Genomic DNA, 25,859 nt, shown 5'->3' on the forward strand with positions numbered 1-25,859 from the left:
TTTATGATTGATGCTGGCTGAGCCTTGAGGGCATACAGCAGCCACAGTAGTAGAAATACTACTACTAGTAAGTAATATTAATCACTACCATTTCCATCGAGAGCTTACTATGAGCCAGGTATTGAATTAAGCAAATGGACACAGATCATCTCGTTAAACTGAGGCTGTGAAAGGTGTTATTCAACAAGCTAATGACTTCCAAGCTTATGTTTTGGTGATGACGATAAGAAAATAATTATAAATAACATCGATAAATCATCTGTTGCTTAGGTGACAGCCAGCCAACTACAGACCCGGGAAAGGACGAGAGGGTCTCAGCCTGCAAGGACACTGTGGTGTAAACAGGAATTTGAAAAGCATATATTTACTAACAGAAACAGCTAACTAAGCTTACAAAGCGCCCTCCTCACAAGAGGGGAGGTGGATCCCTAGCTGCTCTGATCAATATTCTGTGACAGATACACTATTGATACTATGTATAAAATAGATAACTAATGAGAACCTGCTGTACAGCTCAGGGAACTCTACTCAATGCTCTGTGGTGACCTAAATGGGAAGGAAATCCAAAAAAGAGGGCATATATGTATACGTATAGCTGATTCACTTTGCGGTACAGCAGAAACTAACACAACATTGTAAAGCAACTACACTCCAGCAAAAATTAATTTAAAAAACTATTCTGTGACAGGAGGCAGTTTGCACAGGCACGGGTCAATGCAAGAATTTGGAGCCAGACTCCACGGGTTCGAGCCCAGGCTCTGCATTCTCGGTTGTGTGACTTTCGCCAAAGGCCTTGATCTCTCTGTTCGTCGTATCTGAAAAACAGGACTGGGTACTCAATAGGACTTAATGTATCTAAAAGCCCTTGGAGGCAGCCGCGCAATGTTACTTTAGAAAGGAGGACACAGGCTCAAGAGATGGACGTCGACGCCGGGTGGCACCTGAAGCGCTCAGTCCAGTAAGGAGAGGACCAGGGTGGCAGACGAGGGACTCCTCCGGGAACGCGGGCTCCAGCCTCTGAGAGCGGCGTCGGCAGGGAAGGGGTTACAACGATAGAGACGACAGGAGGACCAGGGGTGGCATGAGCCGCCCAAGCTGCAGTCCTCCCCGATGCCTACCGTCCAGGGCTAGCGCCGGGAGCCGAATGCGCAGGCGCGAGAGCCCGGCGTGGGGGCGGGGGGCACCTCCCTAGACACCCGGAAGTCCCCGCCTAACGGGCTGAGCCCGGGCCTCCTGTCCTGGAAGGGGGCGGGGCCCGAAGCCCCTCAGAGCGCGGCGCCATAGAGCGCGTACGGAGGATCCTTGTCCTAGACGCATCCGGAAGTGGCTCCCTGGGGCGCCCGCTCCGCACCATAGAGCTGGGGGGGGCGGCAGCTAGGGGGTCGCCGGGCTCGCCTTCCTAGAGCGGCGAGGACGGGGTGGAGGCTGGAGGTGGGGTGGGAAGGGGAGGGGGGAGCGGCGCGGGCGGAAGCGGCCAGGAAGGTCACTTCCGGCCTGGGCGCCCGTCCCCCTGACCCCAGGGTCTGAGTCGCCGCTGCCGCCGCTGCCACCATCCGCGAGGGAGGAGAGAGGAGGAGGAGTGCGGCGCGGCGGCCCCGGGACCGAGGAGGTGAGGGGAGGGCGCGGGGGCGGGGGGCATGCGCCTGGGGTCGGGTGGGCGCGCGCCTCAGGGCGCCGGGCTGCGGCCGGGGGGGCGGGCGGGGAGGCGGGAGGCGAGCGCGACTGGGCGGGCGAGTGCGCGTGCGCGCCGCTGGGGGGGCGTGAGTGGGCGCGCGGCCGGTGACGCCGGGCGGGGCGGGGGCACCGGGAGGGGCTGCGGGGAACGCGCCTGGGGAGTGCGCGTGCGCCGTTCCCGGGAGCGCGCCCTAGGCGGGAGCGCGCGCCGGGCCGGAGGCTCGGGAGAACGCGTCCTCTCTATCCTCCCCAGCCGGTCGTGGCCGGAAACGGTGGCGACTCCCGGGGGAAGTTGAGGCCCCGGTGGGGGAGGAGGCCGCGCGGGCCCAGCCTGCCTGACCGGAAACGGCGGCCCCGAGGGGCCCGTCGTGGCCCCCGGCCTGACCCCGTTCCTTCCCTCTTTCAAAGGAACCCGGTCCCGTTGTCGCCCCGGGCGGGCTGCGTGCGGCCTTTGATCCGGCCGATAATTACGGGCGTTCCGGCCTGCGGGAGGCTCATTCATTCGCCCCTGCGCGGGCGGCGGGCAGGAAGCGCGTGCGCCAGAGGGGAAGTGATGGGCCAAGGTCAGGCACCGCGTGGCCCGCGGAGCAGGGCAAGGACGGTGGCCGGGCCCGATGGCCATCCCGAAGCCTCCCGCGCGCCGAACCGCGCCCTGAACCCCAGCTCCCAGTCTCGGCCATAAAGGGGGGCACCCCAGTTCGTGGAAATGAGTGTCCCTCGGTCCCGCGGGGTCGGGCAAGCTTGAGATGGCGTGATCAGTCGGAAAAGTGAGCCACGGCGAGTGTGGACAGAGGCTGTTCCAGAGCCGTTACCGATGCTTGGCACCAAGGACAGGGAGATGAACAAGGTCCCTGAGGGAGCGGGTAGAGAGACCTGGACGGAGGTCCGTGCCCCTCTCCTCCCCTCTCCACCCCCGTCCTCATCCAGGGGGCCGAGGGAGCCGGGGAAGACACTCCACCCAGCCCAATCCAGAGGGGCAGTCAGCGTTTTAGGAAAGGACTGACTTGGTTTGGGTTTTCCGTGTGGTTCCTGGTGCCCGGCCCTGCATTGGGCAATGCCGAGGATCCAGCTAGGAGCTGGGTCTGGCCTCGCCTCTGGGGAAGCACAGTTGCTGTTGATCCTGGCTTATCTCCTCTCTAAGACTGTAAGCCTCTTTGGCTAAATGTAGCTGGCATTCACCTACCTGTCTCTGCTGCAGTCTCCTTTGGTCCTCCTGCCTCAGGCACAGAGAACATTGAGATCAGATTCCTTCTAATGTTATCTCTTGTATTAGCCCTTTTCCTCCTGGAAGTCACCCAGGTCTGACCACCACCCAGCAGAGCTGGAGAACAGGGAGGGTTTGGCACCATGCCCGGCCCAGGAGCAGCACTGCAGTGTGTTAGCCCAGGGCGCTGGGGTCAGACTGACCTGGGTTCAAGTCTCAGCTTCACTGTTCATCACCTTTGTGACCTTAATGCACAAGTAATTTCTCAGTTTCTACTTGAGTAAAACAGGGATGATAATAGTATTGATCTTGGCAGGAAGGTTCTTAATGCTTTCCTTTTAGGGCCAAAGCAGATCTCATAGAAGTGGGTGTAAAGCGTGTGGACAGGCCTCTGGGGCCAGGCATTCCTAGGCCAGGCTCGGGCTCCTTCTCTTCCAGCCCTGTGACCTTGGACATGCCATTTCCCCTTTCCCAGGCTCACTTTCCTCCTCAGTCCCTTAAGATGGAGAGCACAGTCGACCGGTTCGCTGGATAAGCCTGGTCCATCAAAGCTGCTGCCCAGGCCTCGCCCTGTGCTGGGCCATTGGACACAGCGGTGGTCCTGGTGCAGTGCTCTGCGGTGGGGTGGGAGAGGAGGGCCACGCGGCTGGGCAGCACTTCCTGTCCTGGAGCAGCTCAGAGCCCCGGGGGCGGGAGGCTCGTGCATGGAAACCCAAGGCTCCAGAGTTTGCCAGGATAGCCCTAGGAGCTAGAGGAACCCAGAGGGAGGGCATTCTGGTCAGGGAAGGATGTCTGGGGAGATGGCGTGTTCCGAGTCTTGAAAGACAGAGGAATTGGCCAAGAGGACTCTGGGACTCTGGGGAGGAGGATGGCGAGTTCTGGGCAGGCAGAGGTAATCTTGCTCCACAGCCTCCAGCGACTGCCTGGCTGCCCTGTGCTCTTTGGTGGTCCCTCCTGGGCACACAGCTCTCGGGGCACCTGTGCTCAGATGCCGCCCATAGCTCCCTAACCCTGGCTGGCTGTCCCGCAGTGCTGCCTGAGGTCTCCTGCCTGCCGAGGCACGTGCCGGGCACTGCCTCCAGGGACTCAGCTCTGGCCCTGGCCTCCTGGTGGAGACAGACTGCAGCTCTGACGACACTCTGGCTGAGCCCTAGGCGGGCGGCTGGCCCTGTGCCCGGTACTCACTGTCCTGAGCCCTCGGAGGCCCTGGGATGGGGCGGTCACCCCACTCGGGGGGACTGAGCCCCAGGCGCCACAGCAGCACCGGAGCATGGGTCCGTGTGAATGCAGAGCCTGGCCCTTTCCCATGATGCCGCCGCCTGCGTCAGCTTCTTTCATTTGGCCAGGCTTGGGGCCTGGGGGACACAAAGGCTGTTCTGAAGGAGGTCTCTTAGGGGTCATTAGTTGGTTTGGGGACTTGGGGATCCCCTTCCAGTGGGGCACCTATCGTGAAGATTCGTACAGGCGGGGCTGCTGGCTCAGGGGACTCTGAGACCCAGCCCCTCGTTTCAGGCGTGCCTCTCACAGGTGGTGAGGACACGGGCAGTGCGTGCTGCGATGCAGGTGTCAGGAGGCCTCGCTAACCTCGGAGGCCGATGAGGGAGTTGGCGGGGGGGTTCGGTTGTCACGCTGGCAGGGTCAGCAGCCCTGTCGTAGGAGCAGAGAGAGCCGTTGCCTCACCCCACTGCGCGGCCAGCCAGCAGAGCTTGGGGCGAGCGGCTCGGGGGGCGGGCTTTCCCTGGCTCTGTCTCCCTGGTCTCTGGGCTTGCAGAACTCTGGCATCTCGCATGCCGAATGGGGAGTCTCGTGTGGGCAACCTGGTGATGAATGTTGCTGGGGACCCAGAGAGGCATCAGACGTGGCGCCAGCCTTGAGGCTCAGGGTCAGGCCGGCCAGAAAGTTGTGGCTCCCTGGGGCTCTGTGTGCGGGGTCTGCCGGGAGGTCACAGTCCCCTGGGGCTGCGTGGGGGATATGCAGGGGTGAGTAAGCCGGGGAGATCTTCCCAGGGACATAGGCTGTGTCTGTAATCGTGGAAATAAGGGGAGCAGGTGCCCCTGTCCTGGGTAGAAGGGGAAGAAGTGCCTTGGAGTCTGGCCCACTGGTTTCATCTTGGCCCTTCTGTCCTGTGGCTCTGTGGCGTTGGGTCAGCCAGTGAACTTGTCTGAACTGGGCTTTAGGCTCCTGGTTCACACTTACTAGTCGGTACTGGGCGCCTGGCTCCTTGTGGAGCGACTCGTCTCGTGAAGAGGAGGCACGGGATGAAGCACTTGCCCTAGGCTGGTGGGTGGTGAGGCCGATCCCGACCCTGGCAGCCTGCCCTCCTGCCCAGAGAGGACGGCCTCTTGTCTCTTGGTGGTGTGGGGATCAAGGTTATGTTCCTGCTGCACTCTGTGCGCCGTCTGCAGTGTGGAGGCTGTGCTTGATGAATGTGAGCTAGCCTTTTTTTTTAAAATTAATTATTTATTTTTGGCTGCATTGGGTCTTTGTTGCTGCGCACGGGCCTTCTCTAGTTGCGGTGAGCGGAGGTTACTCCTTGTTGTGGTGCGCGGGCTTCTCTTGTTGCAGAGCGCAGGCTCTAGGCACACGGGCTTCAGTAGTTGTGCCACGTGGGCTCAGTAGTTGTGGCTTGCGGGCTCAGTAGTTGTCTCGCAGAGGCTTAGTTGCTCCGCGGCATGTGGGATCTTCCCGGACCAGGGCTCAAACCTGTGTCCCCTGCACTGGCAGGCGGATTCTTAACCACTGCGCCACCAGGGAAGTCCTGCGAGCTGGTCTTATTTGATAAGAGGGGACGGTTGAGCTGAGGGAAGGGAGAAGTCTGGGAAGGATTTCCGGGGGAGGTGCTGTTTTTGCTGGGCTCTGGTAGCAGATCTACAGGAGGAAGGCGGGTGGGCAAGGTGGAAGGAAGCGCCACCTTGGGGCGAGAGGATGAGTCTCTCGCGTGGGGAGAGTCCACGCGCACCCGGAGGATGGGGAGTCTGGCCCGCTGGCCGGATTGAGGGGTGACAGAGCATGAGGTGCCCCGTAGGTGCAGTTCTGGTTTTGGGTTTTGGTTTCTGTCCTGAAGAGTATTTTGTTTGTTTAAACAATTTTCAGTTACTCACCAACATTTAAGAATCAGGAGTGGTCACAAATATTTCGGAAGCTCTAGAAACACTGGGTGGTGGACAGCGGCTGGGACAGGGCAGAGGCTGCAGTGCTCCCCTCTACTCCTGGGTGGGCCTGTGGCTGTAACAGTAGGTCAGGGTTCTAGGAGTTCCAGAAACTTGTGTCGTGGAGCAGGTGGGGAGTGGTGACTGGGGCTATGCGTGTCTACCCTGAGCTCCCTCTTTTCTGAGCCCGCCCGGCCCTGCTGGGCCCCCTGGGGAGGCTTCAAAGGACCTGAGAGAGGCCAGGTGGGGGAAATAAAGCAGTGTAATAGACTTACCAGGGGGCAGCCTAATTGAAGGGAAGGAGGAGGAAGCAGAGAGACGGAAGGAAACTGGAGCGGGAGCCTAAGGGCCTCGCTCAACCCTGTGTGTCTAAGCACGCTGGAATCCTTGTAGGGAAGAGTGGTCTGCCCAGCTGGCCCCAGACCAGACAGAAAACATCTAAATGGTCAATCCATGGAGGAAAACTTGGACAGTTGCCACCAAAAACGGGGTACGAGATCCTGATGGCATCACAGAGACATTCCCCCAACATTCAAACCACAGGTCTGATGTGGGGAGGGCCCCCGGACCACCTTGGGGGCCCGGGTGGCCCAGGCAGATGCAGAGGAGGGAACAGACTGGGTCTTCAGGCCTGGAGTGAGGGGTGAAGATGCCCACAGAAAAGGAAGTGAGGAAGGAGCTGGATGGGAGAGGGAGGGGTGTGCCTGCAGCCCTGGGGGTACTGGGGGGCACCTGCCATCCAGGGAGGGCTGAAGACGCGGCCCTGTTGAGTCAGCGGGCTGAGCGCTCCAGCCCGCTCACCTGCAGGGAGCTGGCACGCACAGGAGCGGGTGCGGGAGGTGAGGAGGGCCATCCCGAACGGGAACACGGTGTGGGAGGCGGTGGGAAGTAGGCCCTGCGCTGGGATGTGGGCGGGGCTTGTTGGGCTAGGGATTTGACATTTGAGCAGACTCTTGAAAGGTGAGAAGGGGCCAGGCAGGTGGAGGACTGGGCCCGCTCTGGGCTCTTGGCTTCTCGCGAGGGAAAGAGGAGGCCTGGGCGGGAGGTGGGAGTGAGGGGCCGGAGGAGGAAGTGAGCTTGCAAGGGTGACTGGGGCCGACAGGGCCCTGCGGGACCTGCGGAGGAGTCTGGATTTTGGACTGAGTGCAGCGGCCACAAGTTGGAGGTGGTTCAGGCAGGGGAGTGACGTGAACTGAGGTACCTTAAAAAAAAAAGTACCAATTTCATTGTGCTGTAATTCCCACGTTGTACAGTTCACTTACTTAAAGTATACAGTTAACGTATTCACAGGGATGTGCAGCCGTCACCACGCTGAGTTTAGGACTTTCTCGTCACCCCCGAAAAGGCTGCGTACCCACTCCCGCCCCCCGGCCTGGAGCCTCTGAGAACCACTGGTCTGTGTTCTGACTGGATTTGCCCGTCCTGGACTTTTCCCGTGAGCGGAGTCACACACCACGTGCTCTGCGTCTGCCGAGGTCCGCCTGTGACGCGGCACCGGTCGATGCTTCCTTTTCCTGGCTGAGTGATACTCCAGCGACAGAGGGACCGTGTTTGTGCGTCCATTCACGCGGTGATGGGGGTTTGGGTTGTCTCCACTTTCTGGCTGTTGTGATTTATGCTTCTGTGAACACGTGTGTATAAGCTTTGGGGCGGACGTGTTTTCGTTTCTCTTGGGCGCGTGGCCAGAAGTGGAGTTGCTGGATTACACTGTCATTCTGTGTTTAACCTTTTGAGGAGCTGCTAATCTCTTTTCCACAGTAGCTGCACCATTTCACAGTCTAAGCAGCAGTGCACGAGGGTTCCAACTTCTCCACACCCTCGCCAACACTTGCGTTTTCTGTTTGTCTTATGTCCGTCCCCGTGGGTGTACGGTGGGGTCTCCGTGTGGTTTTGATGAGCGTTTCCCCGAGGGCTGATGGTGCTGAGCATCTTTTCATGGACTTAACAGCGCGCTGTCTGTGCAGAAACCTCTCTCCTGATCCTTTGCCCGGTTTCAGTTGCTTATTTGAACTGAGTGCCTTGAAAAGATGAATTGGGCCATGGCGTGGGGAATGGACTGTGGAGGGGTGTCGGGCAGGAGTGCGGGCCCCTGGGAGAGGAGGGTGGTGAGGGGGAGCGGGGAGGGCTGTGACCAGCGGCGGGGCGCCCCCAGGAGCTCCGGGAAGGGAGGGAGCGTGTGTGCACACGATGGTGCCGCCTGCTGTCCCCGGGGTCAAGGCTGAGAAGTAGCCACTGGATTTGGTGACCGGAAGGTTGTGGGAGTGGCGGTTGGAGGCTGGCTGGGGAGGAGGCGGGGGTCACAGCGTAGCCCCGACAGTGGAGGGAAAGCAGCCAGCAGCCGGAGAGGAGAGAGAGGCGCGGGGCGAGGGGCGAAGTGAGTGGGCCCTCGGGAGGGTCTGGGGCGGAGGGGGGGGCAGGGCGCCAGCGCGCAGAGCTGGGGGAGGAGGACGAAGTGAGGTGGGCGGCAGGAGACAGAGCGGGGTAATTGGTGCGCAGGCCTCCAGAGGAGGTGGGCGGGATCTAATAACAATCACAACGGTAATTTGTCTTGCACTTAGTAGCCAGCGGGGCCTCGTCAGCTCTCGAGCTCATTGAGTCGCTCAAGGCCCCGGCGGGGGCGTGTCTTCGTCTCTGCGGAGGAGGGGTCCGAGCAGGGTGAGGCTGGGCCAGTACTGTTGAGCGTTTGGGGGGCCGGAGGAGGGTAGGACCCACTGCTTTCGGCCTCCGGAGCCATCAGAGTCCACAGTCAGGCTGGCTGCGGGAATTGCCCCTTCTCCCCCAGAGAGCCGCCCGGGTCCCGACAGCAGCTGGCTTAGGGGCTGCCCGAGGCCCTCAGCTCTGGACGGGAAGGGGCTGCAGCTTCCCCCGCTCCCCTCTGAGGTCCTGGGGCAGGACCCCAAGCACCCCGGATCAGGACAAGAGGCCCCAACAGCTGCTTGGGTGCATGGGTGACTGGCGGGACGGGGGAAGGAGGGACCTGGGTGTGATGGTTTAGCGAACACCCCCGGCTCTTCACCAGGATTGCGGGTGGTCCCCCAGCACGTGCTTCCTGATCCTCTCTCACTCAGCTCGAGGGGTCCCTGCTGGTCCCTGTTGTACGGGGGCGGAAGCCGAGGCCCAGAGAGGCTGAGCCGCATGCGCAGTGTCACGGAGTGGAGTGGCCGAGGCACCAGGCTGCAGCCTCCGTGCCAGGAGCCAGGGCAGCGCCGCCGCCGGGGCCTTTTCCGCGGAAAAAGAGGAGATGCCGGGGTGCTCTCACCCCGTGGCGGGTTTCCAGTCTCCCTGGCGGGTGGTGTAACCTCCCTCTGCTCAGGGCTGAAACCGAAATGCAGAGCGGACTGTCCCCGAGTCCCCAGGTGTGCCGTGCGCCAGGCACCCCTGACCAGCAGCGCCAGTGGGAGCCCCTGCCGACCCCCCAGAAGTCAGCGAGAGGAGCTGCGTCTTTCTAGGGCCTCGTAGTTCTGCCCAATCAGGGCTTCCTGCCGTGTCTGGAGCACCACGCAGACTCGTGGCTGGGCCTGCGCGGCCCTGCTCTGGGCCCTCTGCCTCTAGTGCCTCATCTGCTACCCCAGGCAGGGCTGGCTCTGTCGTTTTCAGGGCCTTGCATGAAACGAGGAGGTGAGCCCCTTGGGCAAAAAGCAAGAAGAAAGCTTTTCCCTTTTCCGAGGTCTCTCAGCCTGTCGGGGTGTTTTTAATTTGGTATTCCGTGTCGCGCTCCCGCAGGCACAGGGTTGCTCTCAGTGGTGCAGGCCTGGCTCCTGCCCAGGCCCTGTAGGACTTTCTGTGCAAAACACAGATCCCGAGATAAGATTAGCAGTATCTCAGGGCGGCGACCGCAGAGTATTGACTCCCACTTGCGGGGCTCCCTCTCCACCGGCGGCCCTGCTGTGGCCCCTGCAGGCACCCCCCTTGCCCCTTCCTGCCCTCCATTCTGCCATCCCAGGCTCAGCCTCCCTCAGGCCCGCCTATCCTGTCCCCGCCAGGCCTTTCCCGTGTGTCTGCTTGGCCTGGGACGCTTTCCCCTAAATCCTGGCATCCCTCGTTCCTTGGCGTCTGGGTGGGCGAACTCTCCGTAAGGAGCCGGAGAGTAAACGTTTGAGGGCTTACAGACCAAGAGGCCGTGTTGAGGGTTTATGTTGACACCTACATACCAGTTAACATGTGACCATTTAAACCCCGTGAGAACCGTTCTTTGTTGGAGGGCAGCTTCCAGGAGGGTCATTGTGTACGGATCCTCCCTTACGTCCCGTCTTGGCTCCAGTCTGGCCCATGGAGGGGCCTTTTGCAGTCTGTAGGGGGTGTAGGATTTTCCTCTGCCCTCCTAGGGCTTGCAACTGACTAAGGCGGGTTCACAGGAGAAAAGCATACACATTTTATTTCCGTGAGCTTGGGAGCCCTCAGGAGAAAATCGCCGGAGTGCTTCTTATACATCAGGGCGAGCAGGTGCCGGGGTGGGGAGTAACCGCGGGACCCGGGAGGACGCAGGGAGGAAGGTCATTTTAGCAGATCTCACTCGGGATCTTTGTTCTTCCTGGTGCCGGGAGGGCACTTTCACATGCCTCCTGCTTTTGGGGGAGAAGGTGGGTTCAGAGCGTCCTTCTTGCTCCTGCTGTTTTCCGACTGCCCTGAACTCGGGTCACCAGTGTGGCAAAGCAGCCTGTCAGGGTGGAAGTTCTGCGTGTCACGTCCTGGTTCAGGAGCAGCCCCTCCCCCCATGCCCAGCCTCACTGTCCTGCTGGCTCTCCCACCGTGGAAATCGGCGTGTTGGTTCCCTCGCTGTCTTGTTCTGGGCAGCGTGGCTCCCGGTGCTCAGAAAGCACCTCTGCGTGCAGGGAAATCTCTGGTGCGGGGCTGGCCGCCCGACACCTCCCTGTCCTCCGCCGCTTCGCCCAGAGCCTGTGGGTTCCCTTGTCACTGCAGGAAGCTGGCCTGAGGTGGACGCTCGAGGCCGGGAAGTCCCTGCTTTATTGACTTAGACGCGATTGTTCCAGTGGCAGCACATGATAACCGCCTGGCAAACGAAACAAGTGTCAACCCAGAGTCCATCCCACCTCCTCAGCCCCCGAGCCCTTGGCCTCTCTTCCTTTTCTTTCTCTTACGTGTTTCTGTTGTTGCCGGGGTTTGAATCAGAGGGCCCCGTACGAATTCTTGGGTCTTTTTACTTTTTAATTGAGATATAAGTCACATATTGGAAAGTTCGCCCTCGTAAAGTGTACGATTTAGTGGTTTTTAATGTACTCACAGAGTTGTGCAACCATCACCACTGTCTGATTCCAGAACATTTTCATCGCTCCAGAAAACCCTGTGCCAGTGTCCCTCCCACCCCGCCCCACCCCCAGGCTGGCAGCCGCTTATCTCGGCCCAGACCGTTCGCATCACACCCCGGAGCCGGAGCCGCTCCCCCGGCCCTCGGGGTTGCCACCCACCGCTGGCTGGCTGTCATGCGCAGCACTGCCCTGCGTAACCCTAGGAGTGTCCCTGGGGTCACACAGTGTCGTCACCGTTATCAGGGCCTGCCAGGCTCTCTTCACGGCGGCGACCTGAGGGCCCGGGCGGTTCTCTATCCCCGACACCCCCCGATTTCCCTGTTGAGATACATAGTCCTTGTGGCCATCAGAAAAAAGCCGACTTTTAGTCTTTTCCCCTTGTTAACACGAGAAACCATCCATTAATGTAAAAAAAAATTGAGAAGATGAAGGTAAAGGAGAAGAAAATGTTAAGATGGCTCTTCCTGTTATTGGCTGGGGGGGCGGGGGCGGGGCGGCCACTTCACAGCGTTGTCTCAGAGGCTGTGACATGTAGACCCGCTTCCCGTGGCCTGTGATCTACTTATTACACTTTCTCCCACCACGGGGCTGGCGGGTTCTTTCCGGTTCTTACCCTGTTCTAAATCTTGCTGTGGCAAACCCTGCAGGAAGCAGCTTCCGAGGTTTGGGTTTTCCCCGCAGATTAGCTCATGAAGTGGGCTTCCCCCGGCAGGGGCCGTGAGCTCCTCAGCGGCGTCACCTGACTGGGCCCTCGTCACCTGGCTCTTGGCCCGCTAGGGGCAGGGGCCCGATGGGTCCGAGGGCCGGTCTGTCCTTCTGGTGTGGGTCTCACCACTTCCTGCAGTGGGTCCTAGAAGGGGGTTGGTCGTGGGCGTCGGATTTGGGGTGCACTGCGTTCCGTCCCTTGAGCCTCTGCTCTGTTCATCGGGCTGTCACCCACCCATTGGCAGCACATGTCTGTGCCTGGCGCTGTCGTGGGGCCCCCGGAGGGTCTCGGCAGGGCCCTGCAGGCCGGCTACGTCCCCCGCCCCGTGGCCTGCAGCGAGGCCGTGGGCCCGGGTGGAGGGAGGCAGGGCAGCATCCTCCCTTGTCCCCCGGCTGCCAGAGTCCTGGGAGTCGTCGCAGCCCTGAGTCCCGCACCACCAGCGCTGAGTAACTCCTGGCTGCTGTCCAGGTGCTCCCAGCTATTGCTGCAAGGGACCCGGGATCTGGCCGCGCTGCGTCCGTGAGCCGCGGTCTCCCCATCTGTGAAACAGGTGTCGTCATGGTGCCCCGCCTTGGAGAGACCCTGCATTTCACACGGTTCCCCAGGCCTCCGCCTGGCCTTCCAGGCCCTGTAGGAGAATCTGCCCGCCCTGCCTCGCAGCCTGCTCGCTGCCCCCGGGCCTTTGCACCACTGTCCCTGCTTCCTGCATCCCTCTCCCTCCACGCTGCTTGCTCAGGCCTGCTCCTGGGGCCCCCTCCCTGGGGAACGGCCCCTCCCAGCCCCTCTGTGTGTGTCGAGGCACTTGCATTGTCTGAAATCACCTTTTCTTTCCTGTGCTCCTTGGTTTTCTGTCTCCTGGACTGGCAGGGACCGCCCCATGAAGCAGGGCCCGCAGCCTGTTTCCCACAGCGTCCTCCAGTGGGGGAGGGGGTGCCCGGGACAGGTGGGGAGGAGAGGGTTAATTACATCAGCGTCTCGGGAGATGCGCACAGCACACCCCCAGCCTGTGGAGCCGCTAACACTCCCGCCGTATCTTCTCGTCAGGCCCAGATGCAGTTGGGCCTGATACGGTGGCGTGGCAGTGGCGGGAAGCTGCCTTGGTTTTGTCAGCGACGCGACGCCTCCCCGCCACCGTGGGGTGGATCTGGGCAGAGGGAGAGGCTGGGGCTGTGCCGAGGGCCGTGCCGCAGGCAGGGGTTGTGATGATGTGCAGGGCGCGAGAACCGGCTCCGGGAATCCTCTGTGCGTTTTCTTGGGGACCCCCTCCTGTCCGTCCCCACTCGGCATGCTCACTCCCACAGGCGCCTCCAGGGCCCTGGGCCTCCTGACAGGGCCGCCCGGCCCCCGCCGTGGCCACCAGCCCGAGCTTGTCCGCCTTAACACCGGCCTCACCTCCCGCCACTGGCTCCATTCCCGTGAGCTGCCTGGTTCAGGCTCCCACCTTCCCATCAGATTTCGGCAATTCTCGCGTGCCTGCTGGGTGTCCCCCTCTTCGTGTCTCGATGGTCTGCTCACTGCCGGGTCCAGGGGGTGCTTGGGCAGCCCCGCCCAGAGGTGGCCCAGGCCCCGACAGGCCTCTCTGCGGGGCGTCTTCCTTCCTGGCCTCCGGGCTGCTCTTGCCCTTGGACTGCGCCCCTGCTCTTAGAGTCCTCGTGCCCATTTGTTGAACGTCAGGACGGCGGAGCGATGAGCCACGCGGCCCGTGTCCCTCCTCTGCTCCTGGGCGCCTCCACCTCTGTGCCCTGACCTGGGGGGGGGGTGGTCACGTGGGGCACGTGGGCGCAGGTTAACGGAGGGCTGCGTCCGACTGTGGGACCTGGGCCCGCCTTCCCTGCTAGCCCGCGAGCTCCGCGGCGGGCCTCGCCTCTCCGGTTACTGCCCGTCTCCTGGGCTCAGGACGCCGTGAGTGAGCGCTCGGGAGGGCCAGGCCCAGACCCTGAGCGGCAGCTCCGCTGGCTCTGGGCACAGGCTTGGAGCCGGGACGGTCTGCCTTCACGTCCGTCCGGGCCCTGCCGCCCCTGCCTCGGTGTCCTCACAGCTGGGGGTGAGGTCACACCTGCCCAGAGGGTTGCATCAGCCGTGGAGAACAGTGCCTGCGGGCTTGTGAGCGAGCTGATCGGCACAGCCGCGCATGCGCGTTTATTCCTTAACTAAACAGGCCGTTTAAACAGGCCGGTTCTTTGAGCTCCCGGCAGATGCCAGCAGAGGTTACTGAGGGGCGGGCCACGGAACGGGCTGCTTTCACAGCCTGCATGGGGGTGAGCCCCTTGTTACTGGGGGCATTCAAGAGAAATGGGTCAGGATTGTTGTGCCGGCGTGTGTGATGCTTGGGGCTGGATGGCCCCGTTCCCAGATGCCAGTTCCCGCACTGGAACGGGGGACAGAGGACTGTGCGGGGAGAGGTTCTCCGAGCTGCGTGCATGCAGACAGACGGGCCTTGGTTTGCACCTGAAGGGGCCGGAACACGGGAGGAGGAACCGAGGCGCCGCCCCGGCTCCCAGTCGGTGTGCCCCTTCTTGTCAGAAGTCCTGCCCTCCTGCCAGCGTCCTGCTGGGGAGGGATGTCACAGCAGGGAGCAGGGCCCAGAGGGGACTGGAATGCCATGGTCCCAGTACCAGGCTCCACTGCCCGGGGCTGGGTGCCTGCCCACACCTCCCTGCCCTGCACACTGAGGCCAAGACGCCGCAGACCCCTGCCGGCTCGGCAGCTCTGCGCAGCCTGGAGCCCAGGCCTGGCAGCTCCTGCCCTGCCCACCCTGCAGGGGCCAGAGCGGGACTGGGAGGAAGGCTGAGCTGTGCGCCCCAAGGGCCGGGCGCTGCCACACGGCGTCGCCCCGGGCAGCGGCGGGGAGTGGAACTGTGGGCTCTGGAGGCCAGACACGCATGGGAGGGACGCGCACGCCAGCGTCCACAGCAGCTGCGCTCACTGTAGCCAAAGGGGAAACACCCAGGCTCCGTCTGTCACCCAAAGAACGGAGAAACAAGCAACACGTCGCCTGTCCCTGCCGGGGAGCATTACCCAGCCGCGAAAAGGAAGGAAATGTTGACACGCTGCTCTGTGGGTGAGCCTTGAGAGCGTGCCACGCGGCGAGAGAAGCCGGGCGCCAGAGGCCACGTGCTGTGTGATGCCGTTCATAAGAAAGGTCCAGGGTTGGGGCGAGGGGCAGCCAGGGGCTGGGACCAGAGCGGCCGGCGCTCCTCGCGTGCAGGTCCCTGGAGGGTCCGTCATTGCTGTGTCCAGGCCTGGTGTGGAGGCTTGCTTGGCTGGCCCGTGCCTGGAAGCAGGCCTCAGACTGAGCTGCTCAGACGCTCCGTGCCCACGTCACGTGTCTCCCCGTCACACACTGTCACGTCTCAGTAGGCTTTGCCTCATCCTGGTCCAGGGAGAGGCCTTAGGACGGGCCTGGCAGGGGAGCCCTTCTGGCCTTGATTGGTGGGATGGCCCTGGCCTGCAGTGGACTTAGGGTTCCCCCGCTTGGGGTGAGAGCTCCGTCTGTACTTGTCTCGGGTAGACTTCACAGCCCGTGTGTCGGGCCGTCCTCCATCTTCCTGGTGAGGAAACCGAGCGGGGGGCTGGAGGAGGTCTCTTGCCCCGGCCCCAGCTGGCCAGCGGTGGAGCTGGGATGGTAGCCCCGGCCAGGTGGCCGCAGCCGGAGCACTTCCTCCTCACCCGGCTTGCGTGTGGCCTCGGGCCGGCCCCCTGTCCAGTGGGGGAGCAGAGGGCCATCTCTCCCTTGGCCCTTAGGTCCCCGCCGCCACGCACCTCCTGTCTGCCGGGCCTGAGCCGGGCGCTCGGAGCCCACGTAGCACCTGTCCCCCCACCCGGGGGCCCTCCGTCCAGTCTGGCGTGCTATAAACTCTGTCCTCCGTCTCGTCTCCTTCTAACAGGGACCCAGACATGGAGCTGCGGGAAGAGGCGTGGTCTCCGGGGCCCTTGGATTCTGAGGACCAGCAGATGGCCAGCCATGAGAACCCAGGTGAGGCGGCCTTGGGGACTTCTTCCCAGCTGGTCCCTCACCCTTCCCGGGACCCTCGCTCCCTCTGTCTCCCCTTCCCCTCCCGTGGCTCGGGGCTCACCATCCTTCCTCCGGGGGCTCAGCCAGGCCGCCCCCCGGGCCTGTGTGGGGTCTCCGAGTTCCCTCCCAGCTGGGAGCCCCTGGGGCTGCCCCCTCCCCTCGCTGGGCGCTCGGCAGCATTTCCAGGTGGCCCCTCGGTCCTCCCGGGCGGGACGGTCTTTAGACCAGGGTGGCAGGCCCACGCACCAGTGGGCCGGGACGCGGAGGGCTGGGGACAGACTGTGATGTGTGGGGAGCGGCAGGCTCGCGGAGCAGGGCCAGTGACCCTCCTGGAGGACAGCTGGGTGTCTGGGATGCTGTGGGGCTGGTATCTTTCTGGGGTTTTTTCTGTCACTGTGTAAAATATTGGCCACATGTTTTGTTTGACAGAGCGTTATTTGGGTTGAATAAAACTCATCTTTGAGCCCTCGGGGACTAGGCCTTGCTTGCTGAGACCCCACCTGGCCCCGCTGGCCCCTTCACGGCCTCACCCCTTGCCCTCTGGTGAAGATGTGCTGCCCGTTTCCAGGGGGTTTCACGCAGGGCACCTGAGAAATAAAGTATGAGCTCTTCTTCACGCTGCTTTTGATGCGTCTTCGTGCGGGCACCACGTCCTCGTGCGGTGGGGACGGGGTCAGCCAGCGTTTCTTGCTGTGAGGGGCCAGAGGGGGGGCGTTTCCGGCTTTGTGGGCCGCGTGTCCTAGTCGTGCAAGAGAGGTTACGAGGGCCTGGGCGGGCTGCGGATAGATTGCACAGAGCACTCGGGCCCCTTCGCCCGATCTGGTTCTAAGATCCGCCGAGGGGGTGAGGGAAGCTCCTCGGGCTGGCTCCGGGCAGCCGCGGTTACACGGGAGGAAACAGATTTCGGGGCACGTGGCGCATGGGGCGCAGACCCTCCACCACCCAGCAGGAGGGCGCACGGCCCATCCTTCCCCGTTTCATGCTGCCGGGCCTGCCCCTTCCTCGTCTCCCCGTCTTTTAGCCTTTTTAAAATTAATTGTACAGTCTGCTTCATGCCGGGAATGTCACGCCTAGGTGGCGTGGTGGCTGCACTTCCCACTGCGTAGCCTTAGCGGTGAGCAGCACCTCGCGGTCTTCTCCCCGGCTGTGCCTGCTGTTTCTTCTGGGGAATTCTAAAGAAACCCCCAGATATTGTATCATTTCACCTACAGATTCTCCAGCAATAACAAACGCTCACCTCATCTGACGCAGCGTTGCCCAGTGTGTGGAGGTGCCCCCAGCTGTCTCCAAAATGCATGTTTGCCTTGAAGTAAGGTGGTTTTAATCTTACGCTCCGTCCACTAGCTCGTTCCCTTGAGGAAACCTCCACAAAGCGCGAGCGGCTTCTCATATCCCCTTTGTCCGGCCTGCCGGCCCCGACCCAACCCCCCACCGGAGTCTGCTGCAAGTCTGCTCCGGCCCCTCCCCGTGCGGGGCCCCCACCCGCGTGACGCCCCTCCGCCCAGCCTGGAAGCCGTGTGGCCGGGATGCTTCCAAGCTGCCGTGCGCCCCCTGGTTCTGGCCTGCCCTGCTGGGTCCTGCCTCCTGTGATGGGACAGTGCTGGACCCCTGCCCTGAGACCGCCCGCCCCCCCCCCCCCCCCGGCTGCTGTCTGGACGCAGGAACAGCAGGCTTGGACGGGCGGTAGCCCCCGTAGGCTCTTTCCCTGCTGGGTCGGGACGAGGGGTCCGTGAGCGGGGCTGTGAGCGCTTCCTGTACGCCCCGAGCTCGAGGCCAGCCACCTCGGGCAGGCCCTCCCGTGGAACCCTCACACCCTTCGAGCTCGGGGGGCTGATCGGCGGGCGCTGGGCAGAGAGAGGCCAGGCCACCGCCCAGGGTGAGGCAGCTGGCAGCCGGCCGAAGGGGACTGGGGGCCTGGACTGTCCTAGGCTGCAGCCCGAGTCTGGTGCGCCGCCCCACTGGCGCACCGACCCCGGCCCACCGCCTGCAGGTGCGAGGGCTGTCCGGGCTCGGCCTGGGGCCTTAGCTACAGGGTGTTCAGAAAGAGAAGCCATCCGAAAATGAATAATAAAGAGACATCCCAGTCCTGAGCCGGGAAAGAGTCTTCAGCTGGTGTGTTGGAAATCACCCAGCAGGGACAGGGTCCCGGCCTCCCGCTGTCAAGCCCGCCTCTCACGTCTCAGTGCCCTCCAGATCCACCCCGCAGAGTTCATTGCAAATGCCACGTCTGAGCCGGATGACAGCAGAGCCACGTAAAAACACAGCAACTGCCTGTGGGCAAAACCCATGTTCCCTGGTCACACTGGCAGCACACCTTAGGTGCAAAGCCCCAGAATACAGCTGGATGGGGACAAGCCAGCAGCCAGGCCAGTGTGGTGTTAGCAGGGGTGGGAGGGGAGGACGCCCCAGGTAGCCCTCGGGGGTTCGCTGGAGGACTTTGGGGTGGTCCCACTGCAGCCAGCAACTGAAGCTGGAGGGGTTCTGTCCAGACCAGGAGCGGGGAGCGCGGGGCCGCTGGGGCCCCTGGCTTCCCTTACCCAGGTAAAGTGCCCTGCCTGGGCAGAGCCCGCCAGGAAGGGGGTTCAGGATCGAGTGGGCCCCCTGTCATTGGCCACAAGGGAGAAGGGAAGGTCCAGATAAAATCAGGGGTGGCCGCAGAGCAGGCAACCCTGCGCTCCGAAGAGGGAACCGTGAGGAGCCAGAGACGCTGTCCAGAGAGCAGCCTCCCAGAAGTTGAGGGAGAGACTGGCCACAGAGATGAGCGAGCCTGGGGGGTGTCGAGGAGTGCTGAGGTCGGTCCTCTTCCTCCCGCCCCCGGGGAGCTGTTAGAATAAAACAGAAGAGGGGCAAATAGTACCTCCACAGACCGGGGGGTGGCCAGAGATGCACCTGCAGACGGGTCAGGGTTGTTCAGAGTGGCCGGGAGATGACGGCCCCTGAAGTACAAGATCAGAACGCCTCAGCCCAGGGAGCAGAACTCAGCAGAGAATTAGAAATAGAGTCAAATTAATTTCAAAATGAAGTAGGAGGAATCTGAGACTGAATAAAAATAACATTGTTCCCTAGGTGAAAAAGAGGGACACGTTAAAATCAAAAAGAAATGAGTAAAGATTAAGGCAGAGGAAAAAAAAAAACAGGTACTGAAGTTAGGTAAAGAAAGCCCTTTGAAGAAGAAATCCAGAGGAAGATAATGGTAAAAACTACGAGTCCAGAAAACATTCCTGAAATGTAAAAGTTAGGTATTGAAGGAGCAAATCACAGATCTGAGAATATCAACCCGCATGAACAAGACATATTCTATTCAAGTCCCTGGGCTTTAAAGGAAGAAGCAAATCCTTCGGGGCATCTAGGCAAAAAGAGCAAATGACTTACAAGGCAAAGTAGATGGGATTGCTGTCAGACTTTGTCAGCAATGCTTTATGCCAGGAGAAAATGGAGGAATATTTATGATTCTCAGGGGAAGAAAAGGTAGAGCCAAGGATCATATTCAGGAAAACTGACTTCCACGTTTGAAGGGTGCAATTGACCTCAACAAGCAGGAGCTGAGCGAATAGGGTTCTCGTGGGGCCTTCCCGAGGAATCTGCGGGCAAGTGAGCCTTGGACAGCCACCGTGACGAGATAGGGGCGGTGAGCCAGGGCAGGCCCCCCGAGGGCTCAGGCGGTGGAGGTCTGGCTGAGAAATCAGTGAGGGGAACAGGAATAGTTCACCTGATTTCTCAGGAATGGTACTTGGCAGTGGTGGTGGTGATTCTAACCAAGTTAGAATGCTTACCTTGAAGCTGTGTGATGTGGGTTCAGCACATAAGCAATTATGGGCTAGTCAAGTCCTCTCCTCCCCCAGTGAGGAGCAGAGATGCAGATGTCCTAGAAAAGACCACATAAAAGCCTTTTGGCCTGAATTTGTGTGGGAAGTATCAGTTAGAAGTCACAGGAATTTTATCTTTTAAAAAAAGCAAAGATCATTTCCACATTTTGGTTTCGAAATTGTTTCCCACCAAAAGAAACCAGAGTCCCTTGGAGAAACGGCCGGTTGCAGGTTTGGGGTGGGAAGTATGGATGAACCTGTAGCCCCTTGTTAGGCCGGATGGCAGAGAATCTGTCAAAGACCACCTGGGTCCCGTCCAAAGGGCTCGGAGCTCACTGGAGGCTCCCACGCGCTGAAGATGGCAGGCGGTGCAGCCCACCAGATATATTTAAATCCGTGATCTCCCAATGGTGTTAAGAAAGGAAAGATTACGTGGTTACCGTCAGTTCGTAACCTGGAAAACCGGGCAGGTAAGGGGAAATGAGATTCATCCTGCCGCAACCACGTGAAATTTACCACTGGCTACCAACCAGCAGATGATGTAGAGTCTCCAAAAACTATTCCAGCTCCTAAACGCAGGAGAAACCACAGGACAGCCCCATTCTGCACCCCTCGATGAATCAGCAGACCTAAGCGTTGAGCATCGGTGGCCCTTGATATCACAAGAAGAGAAACACGAGATACGGGGCGCCTTCCGTGAAGGAACAGGATTGCACCTCCAGAATGACTTCAGGGGCTGGTGGGGCTGGGTGAGCCAGCTGCTAACTGGCAGCGGATGCAGGGGACTAGGTGCCCGCAGTCAGCAAGGGTCCAGCCGGCCGTAGGGCTCCGGCTCTTCAAACGGAAAATCGGAAGGAAAAGCAAGAGATGGAGGAAGTCGTGTCTTACAGGAGACTTAAAGACATACTGAAGTGAAACGTAACGGACCAAACTATAGTGTCTGGGATGTTGCACTTGGCTGACAACTGTGCAGAAATGGAAGGGAACGATTACTGCACAGGTCAGGATGGCGGTTATGTTGGGGGTTGAGAGGGGGTGAGCTGGGGGGGGCACGGAGGGGCTCCCGGTGGGTGGCCAAGACCTGTATCTAGACGGGGCACTTGTCTTTCTGCATTGATCGTGGTTGGCTCTGCATTCCGTTTGCGGGCTCTCTGCATGTCGTGTGTTTTAGGGGAAAAAGGTTAACATCCGGTAAAGCCGCAGGTCCTGCCCTTCCCCAGAAGGTCTGCTTGGGAGGAGCCACCCTGGGGCGGGAAGCTGCGTGGGCGGCAGGACCCTGCCTGGGCCGAGCGCAGGAGCTCGAGCCGAGCCCTCCTTCGGCGAGAGGACAGTGACAGTTAGTTGCTGTGGGATGACGGGACCTGGAGCCTGGGATACCCCCTCCCCTTCCCTTCCGGGAATGGCGATCACTCGTCATTTCTGTACTTTTTATTGAGCCCTTCGTGCTGGTCGCCGCCCTCTCCTCTTTCCGGGAGTTCTTGCATCCTTTTAAAGGTGATGTTTGTGCGGCAGGGAAGTTGCCCCCATGAGGAAGGCGGCCCAGAGGGAAGCCGCTGACTTCCGGCCTGACCTGGAGGGGTGCAGACTCGGACTCTGGTGTGTGTGAGAGCCGCCCACTGCTTGGAGAGCGCCGGTTCCTGCACCCACTCGAGGGGGGGGGGGACCAGGAATCCGAAGGTTGAGAGAGAACCCCGCCTTCCGAAGTGATTAGACCCTCTTCCGTTTAACAGCTTAACACCTGCTTGAAAAGTAGTGCGTGGGGTAAACGGAAGCAGCGGAGAGAAGAGTGACGTAGCCCAAGGCTACGGCGAAAGCCTGCACCCGCTGCACGCACCTCACTGCCCAGCCGGCTGGCTCCTCGGGCCTTCTCTCCACCCCCCGCCCCGTTTCTGGACCTGCACAGGTGGTCGGCCCCTCGCCACCCCCCACCCCACCCCCGCATCCCGGGCCCCGGATTGAGTTACAGGTGTTTCACAAGTTCAGATGGGCTGTGTTCAGATCCTGTCATCGTGATTGTAAATACTCTTCATCGCTGAGTCACGTGGCGTATTGTTAAACTTTCTTGACAACGTTGAAAACAAGACGTTTATTTCAATCCAAGGAGTGCAGAATACTTGCGATGCGTCAGGTGGTGCGGCACATGTCCCGCAAAGAGCAAGTCTCCTTTCCGGCCCGGCCCGGCCCGGCCCGCCCCTGCTGCCCGGACGCACTGCTCCGAGGCAGACAGCTCCCCAAGGTTCAGTTGTTTATTCTCGAATGTCTACACAAAATGTGCTTATGGCTCGATTTCTTTTTCTTTTTTTTGGGCTGTGCCTGGTGGCTTTCGGGATCTTAGTTCCCTAAGCAGGGATCGAACTGGGGCCCGTGGCCGTGAAAGCGCGGCGTCCTAACCCCTGGACGGCCGGGGATTCCCCTCGATGCCACTTCTTGCTTTATGTTGATACCAAAGTGGGCCCTGCGTCATCTCTTGAAAAGCGGCCCCCACCCGGCCCAGACGTCCTACCTGGATTTTTTTCCTTCCTACTCCATATATGATTCTATATCCCAGTACCCTTTCCAGTACAGACGGTCTTGGGAGGCCGACTGCCCGTGCAGATACTGCTTTGCTGCTCCCAGGCCGTGTAGCCTTGGCCGGTGGTTCATCTTCCTGGTGCCTTGGTGTCCTCACCTATAAAGACCCGAGTTCCACGGAGCCCACCTTACAAGGCTTAAACGCATGGATGCTTATTAAGTGCATGGGGCCACTGTCTCGGGACAGTTGGAGCACTTTGTTCCCGGCCAGGTGCTGGGACACAGAGATCCGGCCGCTGTCCTTGTGGGCTTGCAGGCGAGGGAGAGGGAGGGGGAAAACAATGTTCGGTAGGTTGTAGTGGGATTCACCCTTGAAAGACACCTTCGCGGTGCGCCTGGGGGCGGGGCCAGAGGCGGGCGGGCGGGGCTGTGATCAGGGGGCGGGGCTGTGCCCCAGGGAGCGAGGCTGGAACCCAGGCCGGAGTCTGGGCTTGAGCACGTGCCCCGCCTCCATTCTGTAACTCAGGCCCAAGCCGGACCGGGAAGGCAGATGTCACCAAGGGTGCGCACAGAACGGTCTCGTAGAGCTGGGCAGGCTGCGGGGAGGGGGCAGGCTCTCATCTCTCCCGGGAGGCCGGCCGCTCAGGCCAGGCGCGGCGCAATTGTATTAGAGGCTTTGTTGGGCAGACGGCCCGTGGTGGTGTCCTCAGTTTGCAGACGCCAGGACCAAGGTGCCACGCTCCTTTATTGTTTGCACTGGTCATACAGTACCCACAAACCCAGGGACCAGGGTGAGGAAGTCGGTAATAGAGGCTGCAGTGTTCGGAGGATGCACCCCCGGTTAATGGAGGATCAGGACTCCCGTGCTGGCCTGTGATCCCATTACCCAGTCCGGTGACTCCGGTGACCCCTTCTCCTTCTCTCTTCTCCACCCGCAGCCAGGATTGTCTTCCGAGAGCCCAGATGTGACACCATCATTTCCCACTTGTACACCCACGGGGTGCCGCAAGCCCTTGTCCCCGGGCAAAGGTGGAAACCGCGCTGCGGCTGCCTTCTGGTCTGGCGGGGCAGTGCTCTGCTGGCCCCCAGCCTGGGGCCTGGGCTTCGGGAGGCATTCTTTACTAGCAGCCTTTCCTAGACCTCCATCCCTTACCCCCGTTGGTTTCTGTTGTTTCCTTTAGCAGACATTTCTGGCGTCCCTACTAAGTCCCGGGCATTGTTCTAGATGCGGGGAAACGGCCGGCCGCGAAGGAAGGAAAAGTCCTAAGGGATGGGTAATGAATGTTCAGTAAAATGCCAGGGCGTGTCCGATGCCCTGAGGACAGACACTAGGAGAGGTGAGGGGAAGGGGACTGATGGGAGGGACGTCTGCCCGGGGCCAGGTCCGTGAGGAGGGGCTCCGCACCGGCAGGGCCCAGGCGCCCTCTGAGGGAGGTTCGGCCACCGCCCCCGTTACAGGGAAGCCTGGGAGGGCGCACAGGTGAGCGAGGTCCCCGGGGGCACACAGCAGCAGGTGGAGGGGCCCCAGGCCGCCCTCGCACGGGGGCGCTCTGACTCCCCCCTCTCCCCTCTTGCCTTCCAGTGGACATCCTCATCATGGATGATGATGACGTCCCCAGCTGGCCCCCATCCAAGCTGTCCCCGCCCCAGTCGGCGCCCCCGGCTGGTCCCCCGCCCCGGCCGCGGCCGCCCGCCCCCTACATCTGCAACGAGTGCGGCAAGAGCTTCAGCCACTGGTCCAAGCTGACGCGGCACCAGCGCACGCACACGGGCGAGCGGCCCAACGCCTGCAGCGACTGCGGCAAGACCTTCTCGCAGAGCTCGCACCTGGTGCAGCACCGGCGCATCCACACGGGCGAGAAGCCCTACGCCTGCTCCGAGTGCGGCAAGCGCTTCAGCTGGAGCTCCAACCTCATGCAGCACCAGCGCATCCACACGGGCGAGAAGCCCTACGCCTGCCCCGACTGCGGCCGCAGCTTCACGCAGAGCAAGAGCCTGGCTAAGCACCGGCGCTCGCACAGCGGCCTCAAGCCCTTCGTGTGCCCACGCTGCGGCCGCGGCTTCAGCCAGCCCAAGAGCCTGGCGCGCCACCTGCGGCTGCACCCGGAGCTGTCGGGGCCTGGCGTGGCGGCCAAGGTGCTGGCGGCCAGCGTGCGCCGGGCCAAGGCGCCCGAGGAGGCGGCGGCGGCGGACGGCGAGATCGCCATCCCGGTGGGCGACGGCGAGGGGATCATCGTGGTGGGCGCGCCGGGCGAGGGGGCCGCGGCGGCCGCAGCCATGGCGGGCACGGGGACCAAGGCGCCGGGACCCCGCTCGCGGCGCGCCCCGGCCCCCAAGCCGTACGTGTGCGTGGAGTGCGGGAAGGGCTTCGGGCACGGGGCCGGGCTCCTGGCCCACCAGCGCGCCCAGCACGGGGACGGGCTCGGGGCGGCGGGGGGCGAGGAGCCCGCGCACATCTGCGTGGAGTGCGGCGAGGGCTTCGTGCAGGGCGCGGCGCTGCGGAGACACAAGAAGGTCCACGCCGTGGGCGCGCCCTCCGTCTGCAGCCGCTGCGGACAGAGCTACTACCGGGCAGGCGGGGAGGACGACGACGACGACGACGAGGCGGCGGGCGGGCGGTGCAGCGAGTGCCGCGGCGGGGAGGGCCGGTAGGGGCGGGGGCCCGGGGGGGCAGGGCCCCTCGGGCTTGGCGGGGACGACGGCGCAGGACCCAGAGACCCGGGGAGAAACGGACAGAGGGCTGCCCCGGACCGGCGGCGCGCTCTACCCGCTCCCCTCCCGCGGCCTGTGCGGCCTGAGAGGTGCGGCGGGCCTGGGGCGGGACGCAGGGGACGCTCACCGGGCCGCCCGGCCCCTCCCAGCGCCCGGCCCTCGGCCTGGCCTGACCCTTGCAGGTTCTCGGCCGAGCCCGAATCAAGACGTTGTGTGAGAACTCGAGAGACCAAGATACGACAAAACCCACGAGCGAAAGACCATTTTCCCTCTTTCTCTTCCCCCACCAACGGGGGGTGTTGAGAGGATGGCGAACATTGGGACCTTTCCACTCGGAGGGGCCCCAGAGAGGGAAGGGAAAGAGGGGTCCTTTTCCCTTTTAGAGTTTTCTTTATAATCATATCCTCCTCCCGACCCTGCCTACCTATTATTTTTTGTCTCTTCTCCTTCGCGCGTCCCATCCTTTATCCTCGCCCTAGTCCTTCCTCCCCCTCCTGGATCTGGGGTAGCAGAGAAGTGCTGGAGCGGAACTAGCCCCTGCCCCAGGCGCACCCCGCAGAAAATGGGTTCCCGTTTCATCCCGGGCCTGGGCACGGGGATGCCCGGGCGGAGGGGAGCGGGGGGCAATAAATCGCACTATCCAATTGTCCCTGCTGTGCGTGGTTCTTGAGTTCGGGTCAACGGAGGGCTCCGCACCGGGCCGTTGCTGCTGAGGGGGGCACTGGCCACAGGCCAGGCCCGTGGAGAGAGGCTGCCGGCTCGGCCCGCGCTCGCGCCCGGGTGCACAGTGGGCGGTCGTCCTGGAAGCGTGACCG

General features: G+C 61.8%; 1 protein-coding gene across 4 annotated transcripts; it reads left to right on the plus strand.

Moving 5' to 3' along the window:
* The first annotated feature begins 1,180 nt into the window (after positions 1 to 1,180).
* ZNF787 (zinc finger protein 787) lies at positions 1,181 to 25,693 on the plus strand. Of its 4 annotated transcripts, XM_067020061.1 has the most exons (4): positions 15,889 to 15,976; positions 16,445 to 16,614; positions 17,227 to 17,324; positions 23,915 to 25,693. In XM_067020061.1, coding segments are annotated over exons 3-4 (1,071 nt in total). In that variant the 5' UTR covers positions 15,889 to 15,976; positions 16,445 to 16,614; positions 17,227 to 17,323; the 3' UTR covers positions 24,985 to 25,693. The 4 variants fall into 4 exon arrangements, with proteins under 4 accessions (XP_058900724.1, XP_066876161.1, XP_058900725.1 ...); XM_059044741.2 differs by lacking the exons at positions 16,445 to 16,614; positions 17,227 to 17,324 and adding an exon at positions 1,181 to 1,609 and having other exon boundaries at positions 15,888 to 15,976; XM_067020060.1 differs by lacking the exons at positions 16,445 to 16,614; positions 17,227 to 17,324 and adding an exon at positions 1,850 to 2,557 and having other exon boundaries at positions 15,888 to 15,976.
* The last annotated feature ends 166 nt before the right edge of the window (positions 25,694 to 25,859 follow it).

The sequence above is a fragment of the Kogia breviceps genome, chromosome 18 (assembly GCF_026419965.1).
Source record: "Kogia breviceps isolate mKogBre1 chromosome 18, mKogBre1 haplotype 1, whole genome shotgun sequence".
In the NCBI taxonomy this organism is placed as follows: Eukaryota; Metazoa; Chordata; class Mammalia; order Artiodactyla; family Physeteridae; genus Kogia; species Kogia breviceps.

Excerpts from the sequence above, each read along its gene's own strand:
- ZNF787 (XM_059044741.2), top strand. The coding sequence starts at position 15,898 with ATGGAGCTGCGGGAAGAGGCGTGGTCTCCGGGGCCCTTGGATTCTGAG. Across the intron at positions 15,977-23,914 it reads GGCCAGCCATGAGAACCCAG|TGGACATCCTCATCATGGAT; the intron begins GTGAGGCGGCCT and ends CTTGCCTTCCAG.